The sequence below is a fragment of the Crocuta crocuta genome, unplaced genomic scaffold, assembly GCF_008692635.1.
Source record: "Crocuta crocuta isolate KB4526 unplaced genomic scaffold, BGI_CrCroc_1.0 scaffold228, whole genome shotgun sequence".
NCBI lineage: Eukaryota > Metazoa > Chordata > Mammalia > Carnivora > Hyaenidae > Crocuta > Crocuta crocuta.
Window position 1 is genome coordinate 2950330 of NW_027532820.1, and position 23868 is coordinate 2974197.

The window sequence follows — 23868 nt, forward strand, 5'->3', positions numbered from 1 at the left end:
TTTGTAAGATTGACTCATTTAAATCCTCCAAGCCTCAGCCTAAATGGCCTTCTCTGCTTATCTAAAGTAGCCTCTCTTCCTTTCTCTAAATCCTGTCTTTCTATACTTGCTCTTTTCATAATCTGTGATGTCTGGCTAATTTATTACTTGTTTACTGTTTGTCTCTTGCCATGTGGACAGAAGCTTTGTGAAGGCAAGGACTCCTGTCTCTTATTTACCGCCCTACCCTCTGAGCCCCAAACAGAGCAGCCCCACAGTAGACTCTCAATAAATATTTATTGAGTGATGAAAGAATTCAGGTCATTTATGGTTACACACTTATGACACATAAAGCTGCAAAAGACGGTATTGTAGTTAAGTTTCGGTTTATGACCTTCAAATTTTTTCATAGGATTAACTTCCTAAAGTGGGGTCACTGGGTCAAAGGATATGCAAATGGCCTTTCAGACAGATTGTATTCATTTAGGGTCCCGCCCTGTGTCCTATGAGTGTGCTGCCCTTCTGCACTCTCCTCTTAGGGCTTTAGGAGGAAAAAAATAAAAAGAAGCAAACCTTGAAATCCATTCTCCCTCCTCTCCTTCTCCATTCAAAATAATTGTCTAATAGTCTATTATACTTTGCAGAAAAGGATACAGGGAACCTGGGGTTAAATAAGCTTCCCCAGGGTCAATGGCAGAGCTGGGATCCTGGCTCAGATCGTTTGGGTCTACACTCTCCTCTTAACCATCAAGGTGTGCTTTTCCTCTACATTTTTCCTCAGTGATTCCTAGGCACCAGGGCGTTTGGGGACGGCTGCATCTCCCACTGACCGGGAGACCCAGCAAACCCCAGCTGGGGTGAAGAGCAGGATGAGAGGTGGGCAGGGGAAGGGCACCAGGGGGGAGGAACCAGTCGAGGCAGGGGCTTCTCTTGACTCGAGTTCATCTGGCCAGAGAGATGGAATCAGTGTCGGTCATTCTCTTTGCAGTTGCCAAGTTCTAATCCTTCTGCTCTGCTTTGTGGGTCCTGAGTTCAGCTTTCAGAAGTTTGCCCAGGTGAGGCTGGACAGTGAGTCCGCCATGTTTGGGTAGGTGGCTGTGGCCGAGCTGTGTCTGAAGAAACCCAAGCATTACTTTTCCTATGGGCCTCATTACAGGCCACCCGCTCCCCCAGAGGCCCTGGGCTCCGCCGCCCCAGGTTCAAGCTGCCCCTTCTCAGCCGATCCACCCAAACTGCCTCCACCCTGCTGCCTCCCAAGGTTAAGTTAGATCCTCTGCCTTGTGTTCTCACAAGCAAATAGTTCTAACTTGATGATGCACAAAAATCACCTGAGGGGCTTATTAAAAAGACCCCAGACAACCTCGGACATTTGAATATTGATGGGATATTTGATATTAAGGAATTACTGTTGAATTTTAGGTGTGACCATGGTATTACATATCTGTGTATTATACATATAATATATATGAATATGTATCTTTTAGATTATGTTTGTATTATAAATAACACATATACGCATATTTATCTTTTAGAGATGTGTACTGAAATATTTTGAGAGAAATAATTTGTGTGGGATTAGCTTCGACTAGCCTGGGAAGAGTGGGTGAAGGAAGCGATGATATAAAATTCACCAGTTGTTGCTGAGCGGTCTGCGTATGCGGGTTCCTTATATTGTTCTCTGTACTTTTGCAGTTGCTTTCATTTCTCCATAGTAAAAAATAACAACAAAAAACAAGCACCCTTCTTGTTCTAGGGTACCTGTGCCAGTCAGCCCGGGGGGGTGCATTCAGGGATCTGCCCCCGAAGAAGGCCGCTTTGCCAAGCTCATTAGTGTGAACGAAGGTGGCCAATACAGAGTCAATCCCAGGCAAGAGACGTGGTGTCATTGCTTCGCTCCTCTGCTCCTTGCCCGGCTCCACCAAATAAGCTGATCTAGACAGTAACTCTCAGGAAAAGGTAAGTAGTCGTATCTGGCCCTGTCTCTTTACCTGGTCTGCTTTGGAAGCTGGGAATCTGAGCTCTTGAGTATTATCTACCTATTCTCTGCTGAAAGCAAAGTGTTTTTGAAGATAGTTGTTGATAAGATAGTGGGCATGATTTGTTGTTCACTTCCCAAGGGATTTCATTTTGTAGCGAGTGTTTGCTGTGCTTGGTGGATACACTGGAAGGTTGTCTCTAGGGCCCTCCAAGTCCTCTAGAAACCTCTCCCCAAACTTCTGCTCACCAAGGAGTAAGTGACTTTTCTTACAGAAGAGTCACTGCTTCCTGATGGGGCTCCAGGGTCGTGCCCCTGGGCGCAGGTGCCTGGGGGATGCAGGGGGTTTGAGCAGGGCTGGCCGGTGAGGCAGGTTTGTCCTCGCCCACAGGCAGGTGTTGATACAACACAGCTGCCTCTGGGCTCCGTAGGCACCTAGGGAGGAGAAGCTCGGGAGGGGCTCGTTGAGGGGCCGTAGGGAAGCCACCTGAGGAATCCCCAAGCCAGGCGGGTCCCAGGCCTGCCACTCACAGGCCCTGACCAAACACAGCTGCCTCCGGGGGGCTCCCTGCTTGGGGGGTTGGGCCAAGGGAGTAGCAGAGAGCTGCCACCCCCACCCTACTGCGGATCCCAGTCTAGGACCTGCTGGGACAAAGCCCGGGTAAGAAGGCTCTTTTCACTGCATTCTTGGTCTGCTTGATGCTAACATTTTGTGTCTCTCTTCTATGAAAACGTTGCCTTATTTATCAGAGAGGGTAGTATGAAAAGTTATGATTCATCTACGTGTCACAAGGCAAAAAATGCAGGACCAGGTCATGCATTCTGGAGGGAGGGATGGCGTTTGGTGTCTAGTCAGTAAATTGGGAAATATCTTTTGAGAACCTGCTCTGTGGCAGAGCTACACTGGTGATAGAATGGAAAACATGACATAGTTCTAACCTCATGGAATTTACTGGCTAGTGGGCAACACAAACATTAAACAAGTCATCCCCGATGATTTCTATTCCGGGAGTACTTGGTTCACCCTGTGGTGGTGGTGGTCTCAAAGGGCTTATGGAGAAAGAGGATCTTTACACTGAGGCTCCAACAACTGAGGATTTTGTTGGGTGCATGGGAACCTGCGGGAGTGAGGGAGGAAGAAAGTGAGGTTCCAAATCTAGGGGAAGGAATGGACCAAGGTCCTGAGGCAGGAGGGAGCTACGGGAGAAATTCTGTGTGTCTGGAGAGCAGTGTGAAGAGAAATGAAGCTGGAGGGGACCGCAAAGGCCAGATAGACAGACTTTTGTTGGTCAAATCAAGAGTTTTTGGCTTTCTTCCTTGGGAAATAGAGATAAAAGAATAATTGCAACAGAGAAAGGATAAACCCAGTCTCTGGCAAACAGTAGCTGCTGTATATGTTATAAGATGAAATGAGAAAAGGGGGCCCATTCTGGAGGTATGATAGTTATTCCAGAAGGTCGGTCTTTGGGGAAAATGACTTGGCTTGGCAGTGGTAGAGCAGTCCATAGGATCTTTAAGGGGAATGGGATCCACATGAATACCCTTTTTCCGTATAGAGGACGTACAGATTTATTTCATTCTGGCCGACTGCACAGGGTTCTGCGAGTCAGCTGAATGACTGTGCTGTTGATGGATATCTGGGTTGGATCCATTTATTACAATTATTGTACACAGTGTTATCAGGAAGATCCATGTGTGTACCTTTTCCCATACATCTCTGTTTGTCCAGACAAAGAACAGTGGAAATCCTGGGTCGTGGATTTGAGTAATATAAAATTAGATAGACACTGACAAATCGCTCCCTGAAAAAGCTGTACACATTGCCACTTCAAAGACTACAGTACAGTATACGAAAATGCCTGCCCTCTCATAAGGTCTACAACATGGGTCTTTAGTCATATTTTTTAATCTCTTGTCAATCTGATAGGTGGCGAAAAGTGCTATCTTGCTTTTGTTTATATTTTTAGAATTAAGAGTCATTCCGTTGGATTTTGTTTTCCTGTTGGATATGAATATAATGCCAGTAAAGCCAGTTTTCATCCTAGGCTCCTATACACTTATTCCCTCCAATATCTTTGTCTCCTGCAGACCAAGGCTGTGTCAAGATGTCGTCCGTGTTCCGCAGTGAAGAGATGTGTTTGTCCCAACTGTTTCTCCAGGCGGAGGCTGCATATTGCTGTGTGGCTGAGCTTGGGGAGCTTGGATTGGTTCAGTTCAAAGATGTAGGTGTCTCATTCTTGGGAGACCAGGGGAAGGTGGGGTGGGAGTAGACATCTCTTTCACACCAACTTCATGGTAGTGAACTAAGTTCAGGGAGTAGAGCCGTGCTTGGGAGAGGTGGAATTCCACAGAGTTCCAGTTGTTCTGGCCAAGATTTATGATAACATTGAGCAAACATGTTCTCCTTTCCTCCAGATGTGTCTCCTCTATAGGAATGTTTTGAAGCCCTCATGCAGTCGCTGCATGTTAGGTGGCATTATACTCTATTTCCTAAGTAGTCCCTTCAAAGACTTAGATGTCTCCAATGGGCATGTGGATTGCCAGACCTTGTTCCCAAGATAGAAACCAATTGTTCCTAATGAGTCGGTCTGAGGACAAAGTGCACCATCTCCCTGTGACATTCTAGGGCTACTAGACAGTTTTGAGTGTGATGTTGGCATTATCATTTCTCAGAGGTGGTTTGGAGCCTTGCTAAGCTTTTTGGAACTCAGTTCTTTACTCCTCTACTTCCTCACCAAGATCACGGTCAAAACTAAGCTCCTACGGGGAAGGATCATGTCTTGCTCTTTGCGTCCTTACTTTCTGGCACAGGACCTGACGTGAAAGCAGTTCCTCAGTAACATTTACTGGGCTGAGCTGAGGGTCACTGTCACCAGGATGCTGAATTTTTGTTGATAATTGCAATAACATTGCATGGAACTATGCAATTTCAAAATTCTGTCATATTCATGACTCCACTGAGGATTTCAAGGCTCATTTGAATGTAAATGCAGCTAAAAGTAAGGAAACCTTAGCTGTGAGAGGACTTTCTCTTATAAGTGTAGGAAGATCAGAGCTGAGGAATTTGGGAGATGGTGTGTAAGCACATCAAGGTGTGTTTTGCCTGTAACTTACCTGTCTCATGCATAGAGATATCTATGCATAGATATCTATGCATATATCTATTCAATATATCTATTTCAACAAGCTTTCCCAGCATTAATAACAACAACAACAACCACCACCAAAGGGAATACGTTGGCATCTGTTGCTACTAATACGTGACTTCTGGTTTCCCCCCACTCTAGTTAAATGTGAATGTGAACAGCTTCCAAAGGAAATTTGTGAATGAAGTCAGAAGGTGTGAGTCACTGGAGAGAATCCTCCGTAAGCCAATTTTCTGTTTACTATCTAAATGTGAACTGGTTGGGAGGTAAATGGTTTGCAGGACTAGATTATAATAAACATGCACCTATTTGTATATGTTTTGAGGCAATTCTAGAGACTGTGGGGGGGTGGGGATAGGGGAGTGAGGGGAGAGGGTTGGGATGCTGGTGCCATGCAGGTCCCTGGGGGAATTCAGGCAGCTGGGCTGGCTGAAAGGTACCTGTCTGCTTGGACCCCCTTCTTAGGTGAGAAAACACAGTCACCTTGGGTTCTCTGGTGGTGTTTCATCCCACAGGTTTTCTGGAAGATGAGATGCAAAATGAGGTCACAGTTCAATTGCCAGAGAAAGCCCCACCAACCCCTCTCCCGCGGGAAATGATTACCCTGGAGGTAGGTTCTTTTCTACTTTGCTAAAGACAGTCCCGAAGCCTGTCTCCTGAGGCGCTCCAAGAAACCACTCACGGATCTTTATCCAGTTGCAGAAGGTGTAGAGGCAGATTTATGTGACTGTCCACCTTTCAGTGTTACTCTCCCAGGAAAATGCTAGTGTAAAAATTTTATTTTTATTTTAAATGTTTATTTATTTTGAGAGAGAGAGAGAGAGAGTGTGTGTGTGTGTGAGAGAGAGAGAGCCGGGGAGAGGTAGAAAGAGACAGAGAGACGGAATCCCAAGCAGGCTTCATGCTGTCAGTGCAGAATCCAAGGTAGGGCTCGATCCTGCCAACCATGAGATCATGACCTGAGCTGAAACCATGAGTTGGAAGCTTAACCCACTGAGCTACCCAGGTGCCCCAACCCCACCGTACAATTTTTAGAGTCACTTCTGATCATGGAAAGAGCTCTTTTTTTCTCCTACTGCAGCCTGAGGGAAGCTCACCCCACTTTGAGAAGTGGTTTCATTGGTGGACATAAATTCTTTTTTTAAAAATGTGTATCTATCTACCTATCTATCTATCTGAGAGATTCAGTTTTTACTGAGTATTCCCTAGGTCCAAAATACTGCTCAAAACATATTGTATGCATCATCTCATGTCATTGTAATTGGTCAATGATTATCCCTATTTACAGGTCAAATACTTTGAATCAGAGATTAAGAACCATTTCTGTCATCATAGAGTCAATAAATGAGGGAGCCAGGAATTTATCCCATTGGTATTCAGAACCCACATACTTTTTGTGGGGGAGATAAATTTTTTTTTAAAAAAAATAATTACAAGCTTACAAAAATTGGAAGAATAGTCCAGGAAACTCCTGTTTATGCTTGACCCAGTACCTTAATCGTTAATATTTTGCATTATTTTTCTGTCTTATTTTCTCTCTCACTCCCTGTCTTTCCCTCTCTTTCTTTCCTTTTTCTTTTTCTTCTCCTTAGACACGCTACACGCAGATCAACGTGCATACAAAATTTTTCTAAACTATTTGAGAGTAAGCAGTAGATATGTCCTTAACCCCTAAATACTTTAGAATACTTTCGTGAGAACAAGGACATCCTTTTGCATAAATGATCAAAATCAATACATCAACATTGAGACACTACTGTTATATATCTAATTTATAGACCTTATTCAAATGTGACCAGTTATCTCAACAATGTCGTTTATAGAAAATTTTATAAATTTTATAGTTCATCCATTCTCCTCTCCAGTCTAGTATCACACATTGTATTTAATTGTTATTTTACTTTATTCTTATCTCTCTGGAACAAGTCCTCAATCTTTACAACTGTAACAATTTGGGGAAGTATGAACCATTTACTAGGGTGTTCCTCAACTTAGGTTTACCTGATTTTCTATGCTTATGATTAGATTCACCTCATGCATTTCTGCCAGGAATACCACACAGATACTATATCCTTCTCAGTGCATTATCTAAGTTGGCACATGATATCTATTTGTTCCATAATTGGTGATACTAAATTTGATCTTGGTTAAGGTTGTATACATCAGATTACTCTAATGTAAAGTTAATATTTTCCCATTGTTCACTTAAATATTTTGTGTGGAGATACTTGGAGGCTATGGAAATATTCTGTTCTATGATCCATGGATGAGTCTCTCTTTTTTTTTTACTTTATATTTCTTTTTGTTGTTGCTGTTAATAATTTATTTTTTAATTTACATCCAAGTTAGTTAACAATGATTAACAAATTAGTTAGTTAAGTAATGATTTAATTTACATCCAAGATAGTGCAACAATGATTTCAGGAGTAGTTTCCTTAAGGCCCCTTACCCATTTAGCCCATTCCCGTCCCACAACCCCTCCAGCAACCCTCTGTTTGTTCTCTACATTTAAGAGTCTCTTATGTTTTGTCCCCGTCCCTGTTTTTATATTCTTTTTGCTTCCCTTCCCTTATATTTATCTGTTTTGTATCTTAAAGTCCTCATATGAGTGAAGTCATATGATATTTATCTTTCTCTGACGGACTAATTTCACTTAGCATAATACCCTCTAGTTCCATCCACGTAGTTGCAAATGTAATGTTGTATTTATTTTTGAGAGAACACAAGTGGGGGTGGAGGAGAAAGAAGGGACAGAGGATCCGAAATGGGCCCAGCTCTGAAAGCAGTGAACCTGATGGCAGGGCTCGAACTCACAAACTGCAAGATCATGACCTGAGCTCAAGTCAGATGCTTAACTGACTGAGCCGCCCAGGACATAAAATTCTTAGAAGTGGCGAAGCCTTGTCTATATGGTGTTACTGAAGAAGACTAATGCTGGCACAATGGGATCCTTTTTTTCTTTTCTTGTCTTCCTTCTTTCCTTAACTGTTGTCACCATGCTGTACATTATAGCCTAACCATTTATTTATCTTATAGCTGGAAGACCATCTTTGCCCATTTCACACCCTCAAGCCCTCATAACTACCAATCTGTTCTTTGTGTCTATGAGTTCAACTTTTTGTTCTTTTCTTTTCTTTTCTTTTCTTTCTACCTTCCTTGCTTCCTACTACCTTTCCTTTTCTTCCTTCCTTCCTTCCTTCCTTTCTTCCTTCCTTTCTTCCTTCCTTTCTTTCAGATTCCTTATTTAAGTGAGATCATAAAGTATTTGTCTTTCTCTGCCTGACTTATCTTACTTAGTATACCCTCAAGGTCCATCCATGCCATGGTTATGGCAGAATTTCCTCCTTATTATGGCTGAGTAATATTTCCCTATGTACACATAGACCACATCTTTATACGCTCAACTGTTGATGAACACTTAGGTTGTTTCCATGTCTTCACTATTATAAATAATGCTGCAGTGAACATGGGACCGCAGGTATTATTTTGAGACAGTAATTTTGTTCCCTTTGGATAAATACCCACAAGTGAAATTGCTGGATCCCGTGCACTGTTACCTAAACATCTTTCTGGTGGGAAGTGATGCTTTGAATCTACTTTAGACTGAGGCCTCTCCTCAGATTGGCTTCTGGGATCAGCTGTGCCAAGGTCAGCTGTTTTCTTTAGCCAAGGACATTATAGCTGAGGGGACTACCCCTTTCTTTCCCTCTCTACTTCCTTTTATGAAACATTGAATGCCCGCCATGCACAAGGTAGCTTAGAGAGAAACAAAACATGGCCATGCCTGTTAGGTGCTTCTAGAGCAGATGGAGTGAAAGGAGGGAGGGGTGAGGCAGTGGGAAAGAATGTCAAAAGGTAGGCAGAGCCAGATCCTGGAAGGCCCTGTAGGTCTTGATTAAAAATTGGATGTTTTGTACTCCAAAAAGGAAGGGCCCATTAAAGGAGGCAAGAAGCTAGGGGAGCTTCACTGAGCTGAGCCTTATCTCAGGCTGGGTTTTATTTTTTTCTTTCTTTAAAGATAACTTAAAATTCTTGAAATTTTTGAAGCCATTAGTAGTATAAAGAAAGATACTCTAACAGAGATACGAGACTGGTGACTCCCCTGGAAAATATTTTGGATCTGGCCATACTAAAACCTGGAAAATTTTGGGAGAAATTGAGTTGGTTACATGTTTCAGATAGTACTTAAAAAAGCAAAAATCAGTGCATCCAAATGAGGTCGGCATTGGCTGGCTGGTTGGTTTTGAAACTCTACACTTTGATACATTTGTAGTGATAACCAGTTAGATAACAGTCGATGTACACCAACAACCCCTACTCAGTATTTTCCTCCTGGATATTATTTATTATAAAGATGAAATTAGAACGGCATGAGCTTATATGTAGCAATATTTGTCTAACCATTGACCAAGGCGACAAACTGATTCAGTGGTCTGGCAGTTAGTTGAGTGTTCCTCCAGCATTCCTATGAAGGGGAACCCTTCAAGATGGTGCAAGAATACACAAGTGGCTTTGGGCCCTTGCCTTGCAAAATTTCTAAAGAGGCTTTCATAACAATCCTAGAGGAAATATTAATTCAGAAAAAAAAATTACCCACAAATCCACCATCTCAGCATAAACTGCCTCAACTTTTCAGTTTTTAGATTTTATCCTCATCAGTTATATTTTTATGTAACCCCATGTCCATTTGTCTATATTATAGTTTTCTACTTTTTGCACTTAACTATCACTCTGCAGACTATTTTTTTTTAATTTTTTTTAATGTTTTATTTATTTCTAGGAGGAAGAGAGAGAGAGAGAGGGAGACACAGACTCCGAAGCAGGCTCCAGGCTCTGAGCTGGCAGTCAGCACAGAGCCCGACGCGGGGCTCGAACCCACGAACTGCAAGATCATGACCTAAGCGAAAGTCGGACGCTCAACCGACTAAGCCACCCAGGCGCCCCTCTGCAGACTACTTTTTAAGTAATGCATTATCCAAAATATTTTTAAAGGCAGAATTATTAAAAATTTTTAATGTTTATTATTTATTTTTGAGAGAGAGAGAGATGCAGTGTGAATGGCAGAGAGTTACAGAGGAAGACATAGAATCTGAAGTAGGCTCCATGCTCCTAGCTGTCATCACAGAGCCCCATGTGGGCCTGGAAGTCACAAACCGTGAGATCACGACTTGAGCCAAAGTTGGATGCCTGAGCCACCCAGGCGCCCCAGCATTGTTTTTAATAGAATCATTAAGTGTATAGAGCAAATGGTTAAGAAGCAGTTAAGAAAAAAACTTTCATTTTCCCCCCAGCTTTGTGCCACTATAGTTAGTGTTCAAAATTTAGGGTAGTGATTATCCCTGGGGTGGGGTGATGGGATGCAGTTGAAGCTGGGTTATGTGTCTGTGGGCCCTATGGTAGAGTTCTTTCTGCCTAACGTGTGTGAAATTTTCCATCATAAAAAATATCTAAAATTCAATTTTGCCTGATATTAATATGCTTTTTAGGGAGGGAGGGGAACTAACATTTGCAGGGATATTTTTGTTTTATTGTTTATTTTCTAGTCCCTCTGGTAAGGATGTCTCTTAGGTAGATTAAAAAAAAATCTAGCGTCATCTCTGTCTTTCAACAGGTGACCTCAATCCACTTTCATGTATTGCGGCTGCTGATTCACTGACCATTGTTTCTGTTAAATATTGAATTGATACAGTAGAACTTTTAGAAAATATGTGTAAGGTATAAAGAATGGTGATATAGGAAACACTGAGTGCCATCACCCTGAATGCGGTAAAAGGTGACCACAGTGATGGTGTTAAAGCTCTCTGTGTGCCCTCCCCTTCCCCCTGTTACCTCTACTCTCCTCCCCCTCTCGCCTCTGCACTCCTCCCTCCTTGGAGATCATGACTGTCCTGAATTTTGTATTTTTCTTTTCTTTGTTTCTTGAGAGTTTTGTTTGCATATTTAGTCTTCTAAATAGCATATGATTTAGCTTTGCACACTTTAGTTTTCTATAAATGGAATCATAATGTTTATTCTTTTGCAACTTGCTGTTTTCTTACATCATTTTATTTTTAAGACACCATATTGTTTCATGTTTCTGAAATTAATTCATTTTCACTGCTGGGTAGTGTTTCTTGTATTGAATGTACTACACTTTATCCATTCTATTGTTGGTGGACATTTGGATAAGTGAGAAATGAGATACAGATATCTATATCTATATTTTTTTAGAGAACGTGGGAGGGGCAGAGGGAGAGAGACAGAGAGACAGAAAATCTCAAGCAGGCTCCATGCTTAGCGCAGAGCCCGACGTGGGACTCAATCCTACTACCCTGGGATCATGACTTGAGCCGAAATCAAGTCAGGCGGGCACTTAGCCAACTGAATCAACCAGGCACCCTGAGCTTTCACATTTTTGAATTATTTTCCAAATCTCAGTAGTGCATTCACAAATTGTGTCCAAGAGAGAGTTGATCCTCACCTATTAGATTTCAAATTTTAGTACCTATATTTTATATTTCCAAGATTTCTTTTTTTTAAGTTCATTTATTTATTTTGAGAGAGAGTAAGTACAAGCAGGGAAGGGGCAGAGGGAGTGGGAGGGAGAAAATTTCAAGCAGGCTCTGCACTGTCAGTGCAGAACACAACTCAGGGCTTAAACCCATGAACAGTGAGATCATGACCTGAGCCGAAATCAAGAGTTGGATGTTTAACTGACTCAGCCACCCAGGTGCCCCACAGTTCCGAGATTTCTTAATGGTTACCCTTTTATATTTACCTGTTTTTTCATTTTAGGACATATTTGTTTAATAATTTAGTGGGGTGTGTGTGTGTGTGTGTGTGTGTGTGTGTGTATAAGTCATGCTATTTGGGCATTCTTAAAAAAACCTTAAACTCTTTTTCAGACTATTCCGTAAAAATATTTGCACCCAATGTGAATTTGTGTTCTGATTTTTGGTTTTGTTGGTGATTTTTCTTATCATTAGATTTTTCCTTGAGACTTACTCATTTTATACACTCATTTTAGAAGGAAGATTGTTTTTCATTTTTTGTTTTTGTCTTCTTGCCTATCATACTCCCGTTTCTCTACGTAGCCTTTTTCACTTGCTTGTACCTGGTTCTCCAGGCTCCAAGCCAGAACTAGTGATTTCTGTTTTTGTATTTTATCATTACAGTATGTTTGAGGGAGAAGGAATTCTCAACATGTAAATTCACTTTAGCTTCCCTTTTAAGTGTTTGAAATGGGGGAGAGACANCAGAAGGAATTCTCTAAAGTGAATGTAAATTCACTTTAGCTTCCCTTTTAAGTGTTTGAAATGGGGGAGAGACACAATTTGCTGAAATGCCTTGGCTTCCTTAGGAAGCTAACTTCCATCCCCCTCCACCCCCGCTGGGGGTGTTTTCTAATCGTCCCCATTTGATGAAAATGGATCTAGCTTGTAACTCTGCAGTCATATTGAGTTGCACTGAATAGGCCACTCAACTTCAAGCTACCTTATGATATACTGAATTCTTTTTAATATTTAGTTATTTGTAGTGGTAAATGTTGGGCAAATGTCACAGGACTTTCTGCCTGCTTTACCTTCTTTTTCCATTCTGCATAGACTCTTCTAGAAAAACTGGAAGGAGAATTACAGGAAGCCAACCAGAACCAGCAGGCTTTGAAGAAAAGCTTCCTAGAACTGACTGAACTCAAGCATCTCCTGAAGAAAACCCAGGACTTCTTTGAGGTTGTTATCTGGGGACTATTTATTAAAAGGGCCTTTCCTCTAGGGCCTCAAGTTTCCATTTTGAAAACTGAGTGGTTCGGAATATGAATAAATCACTATGTTTCTGTCCCATGGTCATTAGTGAGGGGGAGGGTATTCTGGGTGAAACATGGTGCCAGTATGAACTAAATGCAAAAATATAGTGCTCAGTAAAAAGTAGGTGCCCTAAACACGCAGATAGAAATAAGTGGAAGTCAGAACAAAGCACTTGGATTGGACAGATTTGGGATTCAGGTAGTAAAATACTGGGTAAGTTTTTGATCTGGTGAGGAGCACTCCACTTTTTGAATTCTATTAACTATTTGTGGAAAATTAAAGTTTCATTAAATGTAGACAAACCCTTGAGATGCAGGGAGATTTTAAGGTAGTCTAAATACACATAAAAGAAAATACGTGGTTCTTTGACTTTCAGACGGAAACCAATCTAGCGGACGATTTCTTTATGGAAGATACTTCTGGCCTCCTGGAGTTGAGAGCTACGCCTGCATACGTGACTGGAAAGCTGGGGTTAGTGTGACTCTGCCTGAAAGTTCCATGTAGCTGGGTTTCTCATCCACACTTTGTCCCTGGCTAGTGTTAGATTTCCCTGAGTGTTTGAGTGAGTGAATGAACTAGCCGCTGGAATGATGACTATTTCAATGAATTTAAGGCATCCACACAGTAATAAACCCAAGAGTAACCTTTTCAGGGAGGAGTGGAGTGGGAGAGAGTAATACCTTCTTGTTAGTGGTAAAACCAACATTCTGGAGCCCGAAGATTACAATGTTTATGTTGTCCCCACACACAAGAGCAAGAATGTGGCAAGAATTGTTTAGATGGATTTTCTCAACTGTTCCCTGCTTCTTTATCTTTGGAATACTGCTTTGATAATAAAAATAGATTTGGAGTTTGACATTTGAAGTGCAATTAGAAATGAGGTAATTATGCGATCATGTCATCTATAAGAAGCACTAATAGGATATGATGATACCCACCAAAATGTTTGTGATTCAAAATGGTGGGATTTCATTCAGTGTCCAAGTAAAATTGATGAAGATGCATTAAAAATATTTGATCAGAAGGTAATGTAGGATCAGCATAGGTTTAAACTAATAGATCAGTGAAAGTAACTGTTTTGAAATTAATATAAAATTTCTGTCAGAAATTATCTGGAGACCTGGATGGTTTTAAAAGTAGAGATGAATGGAAATCAGTATGTAGGTTTCACTTTTAGTCTTTAAATTTAAAAAAGTTTATTTATTTTGAGAGAGAGAGAGAGAGAGGAGAGAGTGAATGAGTGGGGGAGGGGGCAGAGAGAGAGAAGGAGAGAGAGGAGAGAGAGGGGAGAGAGGGGAGAGAGAGAGAGAAAGAGAGAGAGAGAGAGAGAGAGAGAGAGAGAGAGAGGATCCTAAGCAGGTTCCACATTTAGCACAGAGCCTGACCTGGGGCTCCATCTCACCACCGAGAGGACATGGCCTGAGCTGAAATCAAGAGTCGGAGGCTTAACTCACTGAGCGCCCCTGGCGTCCCTGTATATTTTAGTTTTACTACATTATTTGTAGAAATACACAGAGCCCCTTGTTGACTACTTGGGACAGTTCCTTTCTTTAGCTCAGATGCTGTAATGAATGGTCTACTGTATTTCTACTTGCAAATAAGTGAATATGTAATATCGGGGTGATTAGGGAAACCCCAACATGTGATTGGAAGCAGGAGGCCAAACAGGACTCTGTGGGGTTGGGGCTGTGATGCAGGTGGCCTCCTTACCCCTGCCACCTCGGGCTGAGTCCCTGCCTCCTGCTTAGAGCGAAGTGGGCCTCCATCTCCTGGGGGCACTTCCTCATGTCCAACATGATCTTCTCCCTGCATCCCGCTCTCTGTGTCTCAGCAATGTCTCTGTCTGGCTGCCCAGGTTCACGGCCGGTGTGATCAACAGGGAGAGGATGGCTTCCTTTGAGAGGCTGCTGTGGCGAGTCTGCCGAGGGAACATCTACCTGAAGTTCAGTGAGATGGATGTGACGCTGGAGGATCCTGTCACGGTGGGTGTCTCGGGCTGCAGAGAGCTCTCTCCTCAGCTTCCTGGGGCCTTGGGCCGGAGGGGCGGGGGTGGGGCTTCTCTGAAACAGTAAGTCTGTAGTTTTAGGAAGCTAATATCCACTTTCTTTCTTTTCTCCGCCCTCCTTTATTTTCACGGTTTATTTTATTTTATTTTTAAAAATTTAAACCCAAGTGAGTTAACATATAGTGTAGTAATGGTTTCAGGAGTAGAATTTAGTGATTCATCACTTACATATGACACCCAGTGCTCATCCCAGCAAGTGCCCTCCTTCATGCCCATCTGCCATTTAGCCCTTCCCACCACCCAATCCCCTCCAGCAACCCTCAATTTGTTCTCTGTATTTAAGAGTCTCTTATGGTTTGCTTCCCTCTCTGTTTTTAATCTTATTTTCTCTTCCCTTTCCCTATGTTCATCTCTTTTGTTTCTTAAATTCCACCTATGAGTTAAATCATATATTTGTCTTTCTCTGGCTTATTTTGCTTAGCATAATATGTTCGAGTTCCATCCAAGATTCAAGTTCTAGTACGGCTCAAACTTCAGTGTGTACATGCACATGAGTGACTCCGGGATCTGTTTACAATGAAGATTCTGATTCAGTGGGGTCAGAGTGTTTTCCAGAGTTAAAAAACTCAGATTCTGCAGTTTTTTAAGAGGATTTTTTTTAAAGTTTATTTATTTATTTTTTTTGGGGGGGGTAGAAGCTTGGGAGGGACACTGTCAGTGTAGACCCATGAACTGTGAGATCAGGACCTCAGCCAAGATCAAGGGTCAGATGCTTAAGTGACTGAGCCACTCAGGTGCCCCCAGATTCTGCATTTTTAGCAAATATACTGATGTTGGTAGTCATTGGACTGGATTCTTCAAACAAGGCTGTTGAGAGGGCTCTTCACGGAGTGCCTCACACTTCTTGTTATTAATTCCATAGAGTTTGCTTCCTCTGCCCTTCCAGTTAGTATTTCAATCCCCTTACTTAAAAAATTGTTTTTAATGTTTATTTATTTTTGAGAGAGAGAGCACAATCAGGGGAGGGGTAGAGAAAGAGAGAGGAAGACATGGAATCCAATGCAGGCTCCAGGCTCTGAGCTGTCAGCATAAAGCCCGGCACGGAGCTCGAACCCACGGATCATGAGAGCGATCATGAGAGCATGACCTGAGACGAAGTCTGACGCTTAACCGGCTGAGCCACCCAGGTGCCCCTAGGTCCCCTTACTTTTTAACTCCAAGTTGGGCTTATTTCTGTGTGTCATCATCTTTTCCAGGATAGAGGCAAAAAAGATTAATTTTAGGTTTTATTTCATGGAAAACAATTTCATAGATGAAATTTAAAGTAGGAAGAAAGCTTACTTTTCTCTTGTGCTATTTTCCTCTTGTTCATAGCCACAGGCAGGTTGTAGTAATGAACATGGAATATTTTTTTTTTTGCCTTCTCTTGATCTTAGCTAATACAAATTTCCTCTATATCACTATGTGTCTTACAGATATTATTTCAAAAATTGACATTGAATCATCACTTTGACAACCATGTTTTGACATGTAATGGTCATGGTGGCAGAAAGAGTATAAAGTCCAGCAACTGGAAAAAGATGACCTTAGCCTGTTGACATTGAAGGTCACTGAACAGATCAGATGAGGCCAGAGTAGATTCCTGGTTCTGGTGGATTAAGGGACAAGTGGAATTGAGAGATTCAGAAAAGAACCAAGATTCCTCAGACAAAGGATCCTCTGGAAATAATGTGAAGCAAGCAGCTCTCCAAATCTTAAATACCCTTTCCCTGCTGCCAAAGAGATGATTCAGTTTTATCTTCTTTTCTTTTCTTTTTTTTTNAGGGCTCTTCACGGAGTGCCTCACACTTCTTGTTATTAATTCCATAGAGTTTGCTTCCTCTGCCCTTCCAGTTAGTATTTCAATCCCCTTACTTAAAAAATTGTTTTTAATGTTTATTTATTTTTGAGAGAGAGAGCACAATCAGGGGAGGGGTAGAGAAAGAGAGAGGAAGACATGGAATCCAATGCAGGCTCCAGGCTCTGAGCTGTCAGCATAAAGCCCGGCACGGAGCTCGAACCCACGGATCATGAGAGCATGACCTGAGACGAAGTCTGACGCTTAACTGGCTGAGCCACCCAGGTGCCCCTAGGTCCCCTTACTTTTTAACTCCAAGTTGGGCTTATTTCTGTGTGTCATCATCTTTTCCAGGATAGAGGCAAAAAAGATTAATTTTAGGTTTTATTTCATGGAAAACAATTTCATAGATGAAATTTAAAGTAGGAAGAAAGCTTACTTTTCTCTTGTGCTATTTTCCTCTTGTTCATAGCCACAGGCAGGTTGTAGTAATGAACATGGAATATTTTTTTTTTTGCCTTCTCTTGATCTTAGCTAATACAAATTTCCTCTATATCACTATGTGTCTTACAGATATTATTTCAAAAATTGACATTGAATCATCACTTTGACAACCATGTTTTGACATGTAATGGTCATGGTGGCAGAAAGAGTATAAAGTCCAGCAACTGGAAAAAGATGACCTTAGCCTGTTGACATTGAAGGTCACTGAACAGATCAGATGAGGCCAGAGTAGATTCCTGGTTCTGGTGGATTAAGGGACAAGTGGAATTGAGAGATTCAGAAAAGAACCAAGATTCCTCAGACAAAGGATCCTCTGGAAATAATGTGAAGCAAGCAGCTCTCCAAATCTTAAATACCCTTTCCCTGCTGCCAAAGAGATGATTCAGTTTTATCTTCTTTTCTTTTCTTTTTTTTTAAATTTTTTAAATGTTTTATTTATTTCTGAGAGAGAGATAGAGACAGCGTGAGCAGGGGAGGGTTAGAGACAGAGGGAGACACAGAATCTGAAACAGGCTCCAGGCTCTGAGCTATCAGCACAGAGCCCGACGCGGGGCTTGAACCTACAAACCGTGAGATCACGACCTGAGCTGAAGTCGGATGCCCAACCGACTGAGCCATCCAGGCACCCCCAGTTTTATCTTCTTTTCAATTGATGCTTAGAATTTCCAGTGAGTTGGTGTGACATTAACTATCTACTTATGGACTTTATTTCCAGTTTTTCTCCAGAATAGAGACACTATGATGAGCATCTTTGTGCTTGTGGATTTTTATTTTCCTTTGAATTATTTCCATGACATAAACTCAAGGAAATAGGATCGATGGTTTAAAGGGTGTGGGCATTTTCATGACACTTGCTGGATGCTGACAAATGGCTTTTGAGTGGGGCCATACCTGACTTGAGAGCCCTGAGTGGTGTGTGGTTATAAATTTTCTAACAATGGATTTCATAATTTTACCTTTACACCTCTCCACCCCAAACTAAATTAGAGCAAAACAGTTCATTTCTTTGCTTGAACATTTTCATATATGCTTGTGAAATATATATTCTGTCTTTCTTGTGAACTGTCAAACTTGGACTTCTGATTTGTATTTTAACCAGTGTTCTTATGGGCATATAGTGAGTCAAAAGTTAGACACGGCTTTACCTTTGTTAAATGTCTAACACCCACTCACCCCTGAAATGTAGAAGTTGTGTATGAGTTGGGGTGCCTCGGCAGCTCAGCTGGTTAAGCGTTCAATTTTGGCCTAGTTCATGATCTCGCCGTTCCTGAGTTTGAGCCCCATGTTGGGCTCTGTGCTGACAGCATGGAGCCTGGAACCTGTTTCAGATTCTGTGTATCCCTCTCTCTCTCTACCCCTCCCCAACTCATGCTCTGTCTCTCTCTCTCTCAAAAAAAAAAAAGCATTAAAAAAAAAAAAAGAAAGAAGTTGTGTATGAGTTAACTTTAGTGAGCTAGGTCAGCTATTTTCATTTTAAGCTTTATAATATCTTGGTTTCTCTCTTCTGCATGGTTTCTTGTTTATCAACCCATCTCAGAAGTATAGGGTTAGAGCTGCAAACAGGCTCAGCTGTGGCCCAGCTAGTGTAGCCAGTTGTTGGTTATTGCTTTAAGGCTGCTTTGGCCTGTCTCGGGGACCTTGCCTTCAACCATAAAGAATGATGAATTTAGATCAGTGGGGAGAAGGTGAAGTTTTCCATTTCCAAATTTATTTATTTGTTTATTTGTTTATTTTATTTTATTTTTATTTATGAGAGAGGGCGCAAAGGGCAGAGAGAAAGAGAGGGTGAGAGAAAGATTCACACACAAACTCTGCACTGTCAGCTCAGAGCCTGAAGCAGAACTCAAGCTCACCTGATGCGAATGTGGGACTCGAACTCACGAAACCGTGAGATCATGACCTGAGCCAAAGTCGAATGCTTAGTTGACTGAGCCACCCAGGGACTCCCAGATTTACAATTTTCTTAAAATCTGAAAACAGGATTTTACATTTCTATTACATTATAACCACACAAAACGTTTTGTATGTATATAGTTTTATTGTTCTGATTTTTGATTTTCCAGAAAGAAGAAATTAAAAAGAATATTTTCATCATATTTTATCAAGGAGAGCAACTCAAACAGAAAATCAAGAAGATCTGTGATGGGTACGAGACTGTTGATGGCTCTTTCATCAGTGATTTGGGTCACGATTAGGTGAAGAGGGATGGGAGACAAAGTATTCTTGACTGAGCCTTCTTTGAGATCCCTTAGGATTTTAGAACAACTTTCTTTTGACCAGATAATGTTAAACGTGCACCTGATTTTTATGGGGTGACTAGATGGCTCAGTCAGTTAAGTGTCTGACTTCATCTCAGGTCATGATCCTGTGGTCTGAGTTTGAGCCCTGCATTGGGCTCTGTGCTGACAGCTCAGAGCCTGGAGCCTGCTTCAGATTCTTTGTCTCCTCTCTCTCTGCCCCTCCCCCACTCTCACGCTGTCTCTGTCTCTCTCAAAAATTAAATGGACATTAAAAAAATGTTTTACATGCAACTAATTTTTAAGAGCTGTGGGAATAGGAGCAGAGAGGACTTGAATCAACAAAACTCAAAATAACTAAAAGTAGACGTTGTAATCAAGTAAGCGTATCCCTTCTTAGACCCTTTATTAGCCACTAACGAGTAGGCAAACTGCCTGCTGAATTATTTCTAATTTTATGGAATCGTTTTATTCCAGCAGAAATTATTCAGTAGGGAAGGACATTATTCCATTAATATATTCTGGGGAGAAGAAGAGACAAGTCAAGCTGTAGTCTTATTTCCATAACAGCCCACAGGTTCATTGATTTGAATGAAACTCATTCATACAATAGAACCATCGCTTTAATTCAAATAGCGCGAGCCAATGCATTGGGAACCCTTAGAGCTCGGATTCATTTCCCGAGGGCCAAAGAGACAGTTACTTGGTTCATCTAACCAAAGCCATTGAGGGCTTAGCAGAAGAGGACATGTGGGATGTTTTTCAGCCGTGAACCCCCCTTGTGACCTTTGGAATGTATGAAACACAGGTTTCGAGCCATCATATATCCGTGCCCGGAGCCTGCGGCAGAGCGCAGAGAGATGCTGGCTGGCGTCAACGCGAAGCTGGAAGATTTAATCACCGTGAGTGTGCAGTTGCGGCGCGTGACCTGCCTCCACCCATTTCCATATCAGTCCCGGGTCCCTCCTTCCAGCCCGGCTGGAATGTTAGCTCCGCTCTACCAGCTCCCACGGCAGGAGATTTCGTAATCAGAAAACAGTGTTCCATAAGCTGGAGGTGGGGATTCTGAATGTCACTCTGGGCTTGGGACTGACCGCAGCCCCAGTCAGCTTTTGGGTGTCGAGCCCCGCCTGATCAAGGGAGCCCTCTATGTGCCGGGGCCACATGTGTGGTCCATACAACTAACCAGCCCACTCAGTTGAACAACCAGTCTGACTGATTTCTTTTTCCGTGGACTCACCCACTTGTTTGAGCCAGGCAATTACTTCTGTCAAAACAGCGAGTGGGTCCCGTTTCACCATGGGAGCACCCCCCAAGTGCAGATCCTTTTGTCAAAGTTAGTCGTCACCCAGGGTGACGCGCAACGCTTCTGTGATTAGAACAGTTGCTTCACTAAGCTCTGAAAGTAATCTCTGAAAGCAGCTGAGACCACACCAAATTGTTTACTGTAGATGAGTGCGCGTTCCGACGGAACTTTCCGTGGACACGTTATTTAACTTGCACTGCCGTGGCCATGAGCACCACGTAACCGCGGAGCCCTTGACACACGGCTAGGGCACCTGAGGAACTGAATTTTTACTTTCAATTCATTTAAATTAAGTTTAAAATTTTAGTGGCCACATGTGACTGCTGTGTTGGTTGATAGCACAGTTCTGGATCCTCCGTGAGTATCTTTCGAAATTAGGTGTGTGAGTGTGTGTGTGTGTGTGTGTGTGTGTTTCAAAACTCTTAGGATAACAACCATCTTTGCCTTCTCAGAAAAATGTGTGCTTAATTTCTTTAATCCCCTCTCTTCCTTCTTTCTCGCTTATCAGATACTGTGCTCCCTAACGCACTTACCCTTGAAGTCCTTTCCCCGAATGCTCCCTACTAGGTTTTATGAAAACCTCATGAGGAAAAGCAGTTATGCCAAACTTACGCTTCTGTTTACTATCACCTGGGGAGCCACGTGGGAAGGTTGCCAATAAGGGTGCTCTCGCAGCACTGAACAAAATGCATCCCATTAAATGAATTCTCTGTGGGCAGCATTGTCCATTCTCTCCTTCATTAAGTCACTTGTCGTTTATTGAAGACGTTAGATGTGGAAAGCATTTTGATAGATGTGTTAATTTCCTCGGGCTGCTGTAACAAATGATCTTGAACTGGGTGGCTTAAAACAACAGAGATTTATTTTCTCTCACAGTTCTGGAGGCTGGAAATCTGAGGTCTAGGTGGCAGCAGCGGCATGCCTCCTCTGAAGACTCTAGGAAGGGGTCCTTTTCTGTGTCGCCACCCCCCCCCCCCAAACTAATATGTTGAAAACCTGATGCCCAAAGCAATGGTATTAGGAGGTGGGGCTTTGGGGAAGTGGTTAGATCATGAGAAGGGAACCCCCATGAATGGAATTAGTGACCTTATGAAGGAGGCCCCGGAGAGCTCACTTGCCTTCTACCATGTGAGGATAGAGTTTGAAGTCTGCTGCCCAGAAGAGAGTCCTCACCTGACCGTGACGGTGTATATGTTGATCTCAGACCGCCAGCTTCCAGAACTGCAAACAATGAATTTTTGTTATTTATCAGCCACTCTGTATGGTATTGTATGATAGCAGCCTGGTATTGTATGATCTTCAGACATAGACATCTCCCCGGCCCCTGGTCGTTGTCTACAATCTTTGGTGTTCCTCGGTTTGTAGATACCTCACTCCAGTCTCTGCCTGATTCACACAGAGCATTCTTTCCTGTGCCTAGATGTCCAGATTCCTTATGAGGACACCAGTAGCATTAGTTAGGGCCCACCCAACTGCAGTATGACCTCAACTTAATTACGTTTGCAAAGACGCTGTTTCTAAATAAGGTCACATTCACAGGTACGAGGGGTTAGGACTCAACATATCTGTTTTGGGGACACCATTTAACCTATGACAGTAGTGCCATAAGGAATTTAGAAGAAAAGGAAGATACAGTCTTTGCCCAAGGGTTTTAACCTCTGCAAGGGAAGATACACTGCTCACGAGGGTTGAAGGCGGGGAAGGGCTGCAGGTCAGAGGAGCGAGTCCAGAGCGGAAGAAGCCCGTCATGGCTGACTAATCTCCATTTTGCCGCATTGCCAGAGCTCCCTGTGAGAGTTCCTTGTTTCTCTGTGTGTTGTGTCTTGCCCAGGTCATAACACAAACAGAGTGTCACCGTCAGTGCCTCCTACAACAAGCAGCTGCCAACTGGCACTCCTGGGTCATTAAAGTGCAGAAGATGAAAGCTATTTACCACATCCTGAACATGTGCAACATTGACGTCACTCAGCAGTGCGTCATCGCTGAAATCTGGTTCCCGGTGGCAGACACCGGGCGCATCAAGAGGGCATTAGAGCAAGGCATGGTGAGTGGCAGATGGAGCAGGGGAGGGCAGGGAGGAGTCACGTCCAGCCTCCGCAGCCCCTCTGTCAGACACTCAGAGGTTGTCAGTCTCCTGAGTCACATGAGCTTCATAAATGACTTGCTGGTGACACGTGGCAAGTCTCCTTCATCTTTGTATCTTCAGTTCTTTAAAAAAGTGTTTTTTAATGTTTCTTTAATTTTGAGAGAAAGAGAGAGCACATGCACACGAGAGGGGGAGGGGCAGAGCGAGAGGGGGCAGGGAATCTGAAACGGGCTCTGCACTGGCAGCACAGAGCCCGATACAGGGCTCGAACTCATGAGCTGTGAGATCATGACCTGAACTGAAGTCAGACGCTTAACTGACTGAGCCACCCAGGCTCCCTGTATCTTCAGGTCTTAATCCAGTGCTGGGCGTCTATCAGAAACTCCTTTTCTTCTCAGTGTTTGATAGATAGCCACCTTTCTTCAATCTTCTGCAAGCACATGTTGAGCACTGATGTGCTGGTCACTCTGCTAGATGTGACCGTAGATCCCACATTCGGTGTGACCATAGGTACGTCCGTTCCCTCATGAAGGTCTCGGTCTGGCCGGAAAGACAAACAGCCAGACGCCTGTGCTCACTGTGTGCGCATGGCTGTGCTCAGTCCTCTGTGCCTTAGTTAATCTTACAGCCTTCGTCATTCACCTCCCCACGCGGTCACTGTGCACCAGGAACAGGTCCAGGGCTGTGTGGGCAGAACGAAGCCCTGCTCTGACAGACTTTCTAGAAAGGAAGACTGATAGTAGGCATGTCCATTAGTAATGTGATTTCAGGCAGTGATGTGAGCAGGAAGTAAGGCGGCAGATGGTGGAGGATGGGGTGGGTTGGGGGGGTGCTTTGTTCTGATCACCTGTTCACCCCATTGGAAAAGAAAAGAAACTGTACCCAAAATGGTACAGATGGCCAAACACACAGCACTGGCCACTGGACGCATGGAACTGGCAGCAATTGATGAGTCGCCTATGCTTATAGCCCCGGGCAGGAGGACACCCCCCCCCCCCCCCACGCCGGC

At 42.9% G+C, this 23868-nt stretch overlaps 1 protein-coding gene across 4 annotated transcripts in view; it reads left to right on the plus strand.

Moving 5' to 3' along the window:
* ATP6V0A4 (ATPase H+ transporting V0 subunit a4) overlaps positions 1-23868 on the plus strand; it is a 96084-nt gene that overhangs the window by 29752 nt on the left and 42464 nt on the right. For 3 of the 4 annotated variants that reach the window (XM_077781085.1, XM_077781083.1, XM_077781084.1), the window contains 10 exons: positions 1733-1935; positions 4043-4176; positions 5242-5320; positions 5616-5710; positions 12684-12809; positions 13261-13355; positions 14740-14866; positions 19294-19376; positions 20276-20369; positions 22605-22817. In XM_077781085.1, the coding sequence (XP_077637211.1) occupies positions 4060-4176; positions 5242-5320; positions 5616-5710; positions 12684-12809; positions 13261-13355; positions 14740-14866; positions 19294-19376; positions 20276-20369; positions 22605-22817 (1029 nt within the window). In that variant the 5' untranslated portion in view covers positions 1733-1935; positions 4043-4059. Of the gene's footprint in view, positions 1-1732; positions 1936-2404; positions 2616-4042; positions 4177-5241; positions 5321-5615; positions 5711-12683; positions 12810-13260; positions 13356-14739; positions 14867-19293; positions 19377-20275; positions 20370-22604; positions 22818-23868 lie in introns of those variants that run through there. The other variant, XM_077781086.1, reaches the window with a different exon arrangement.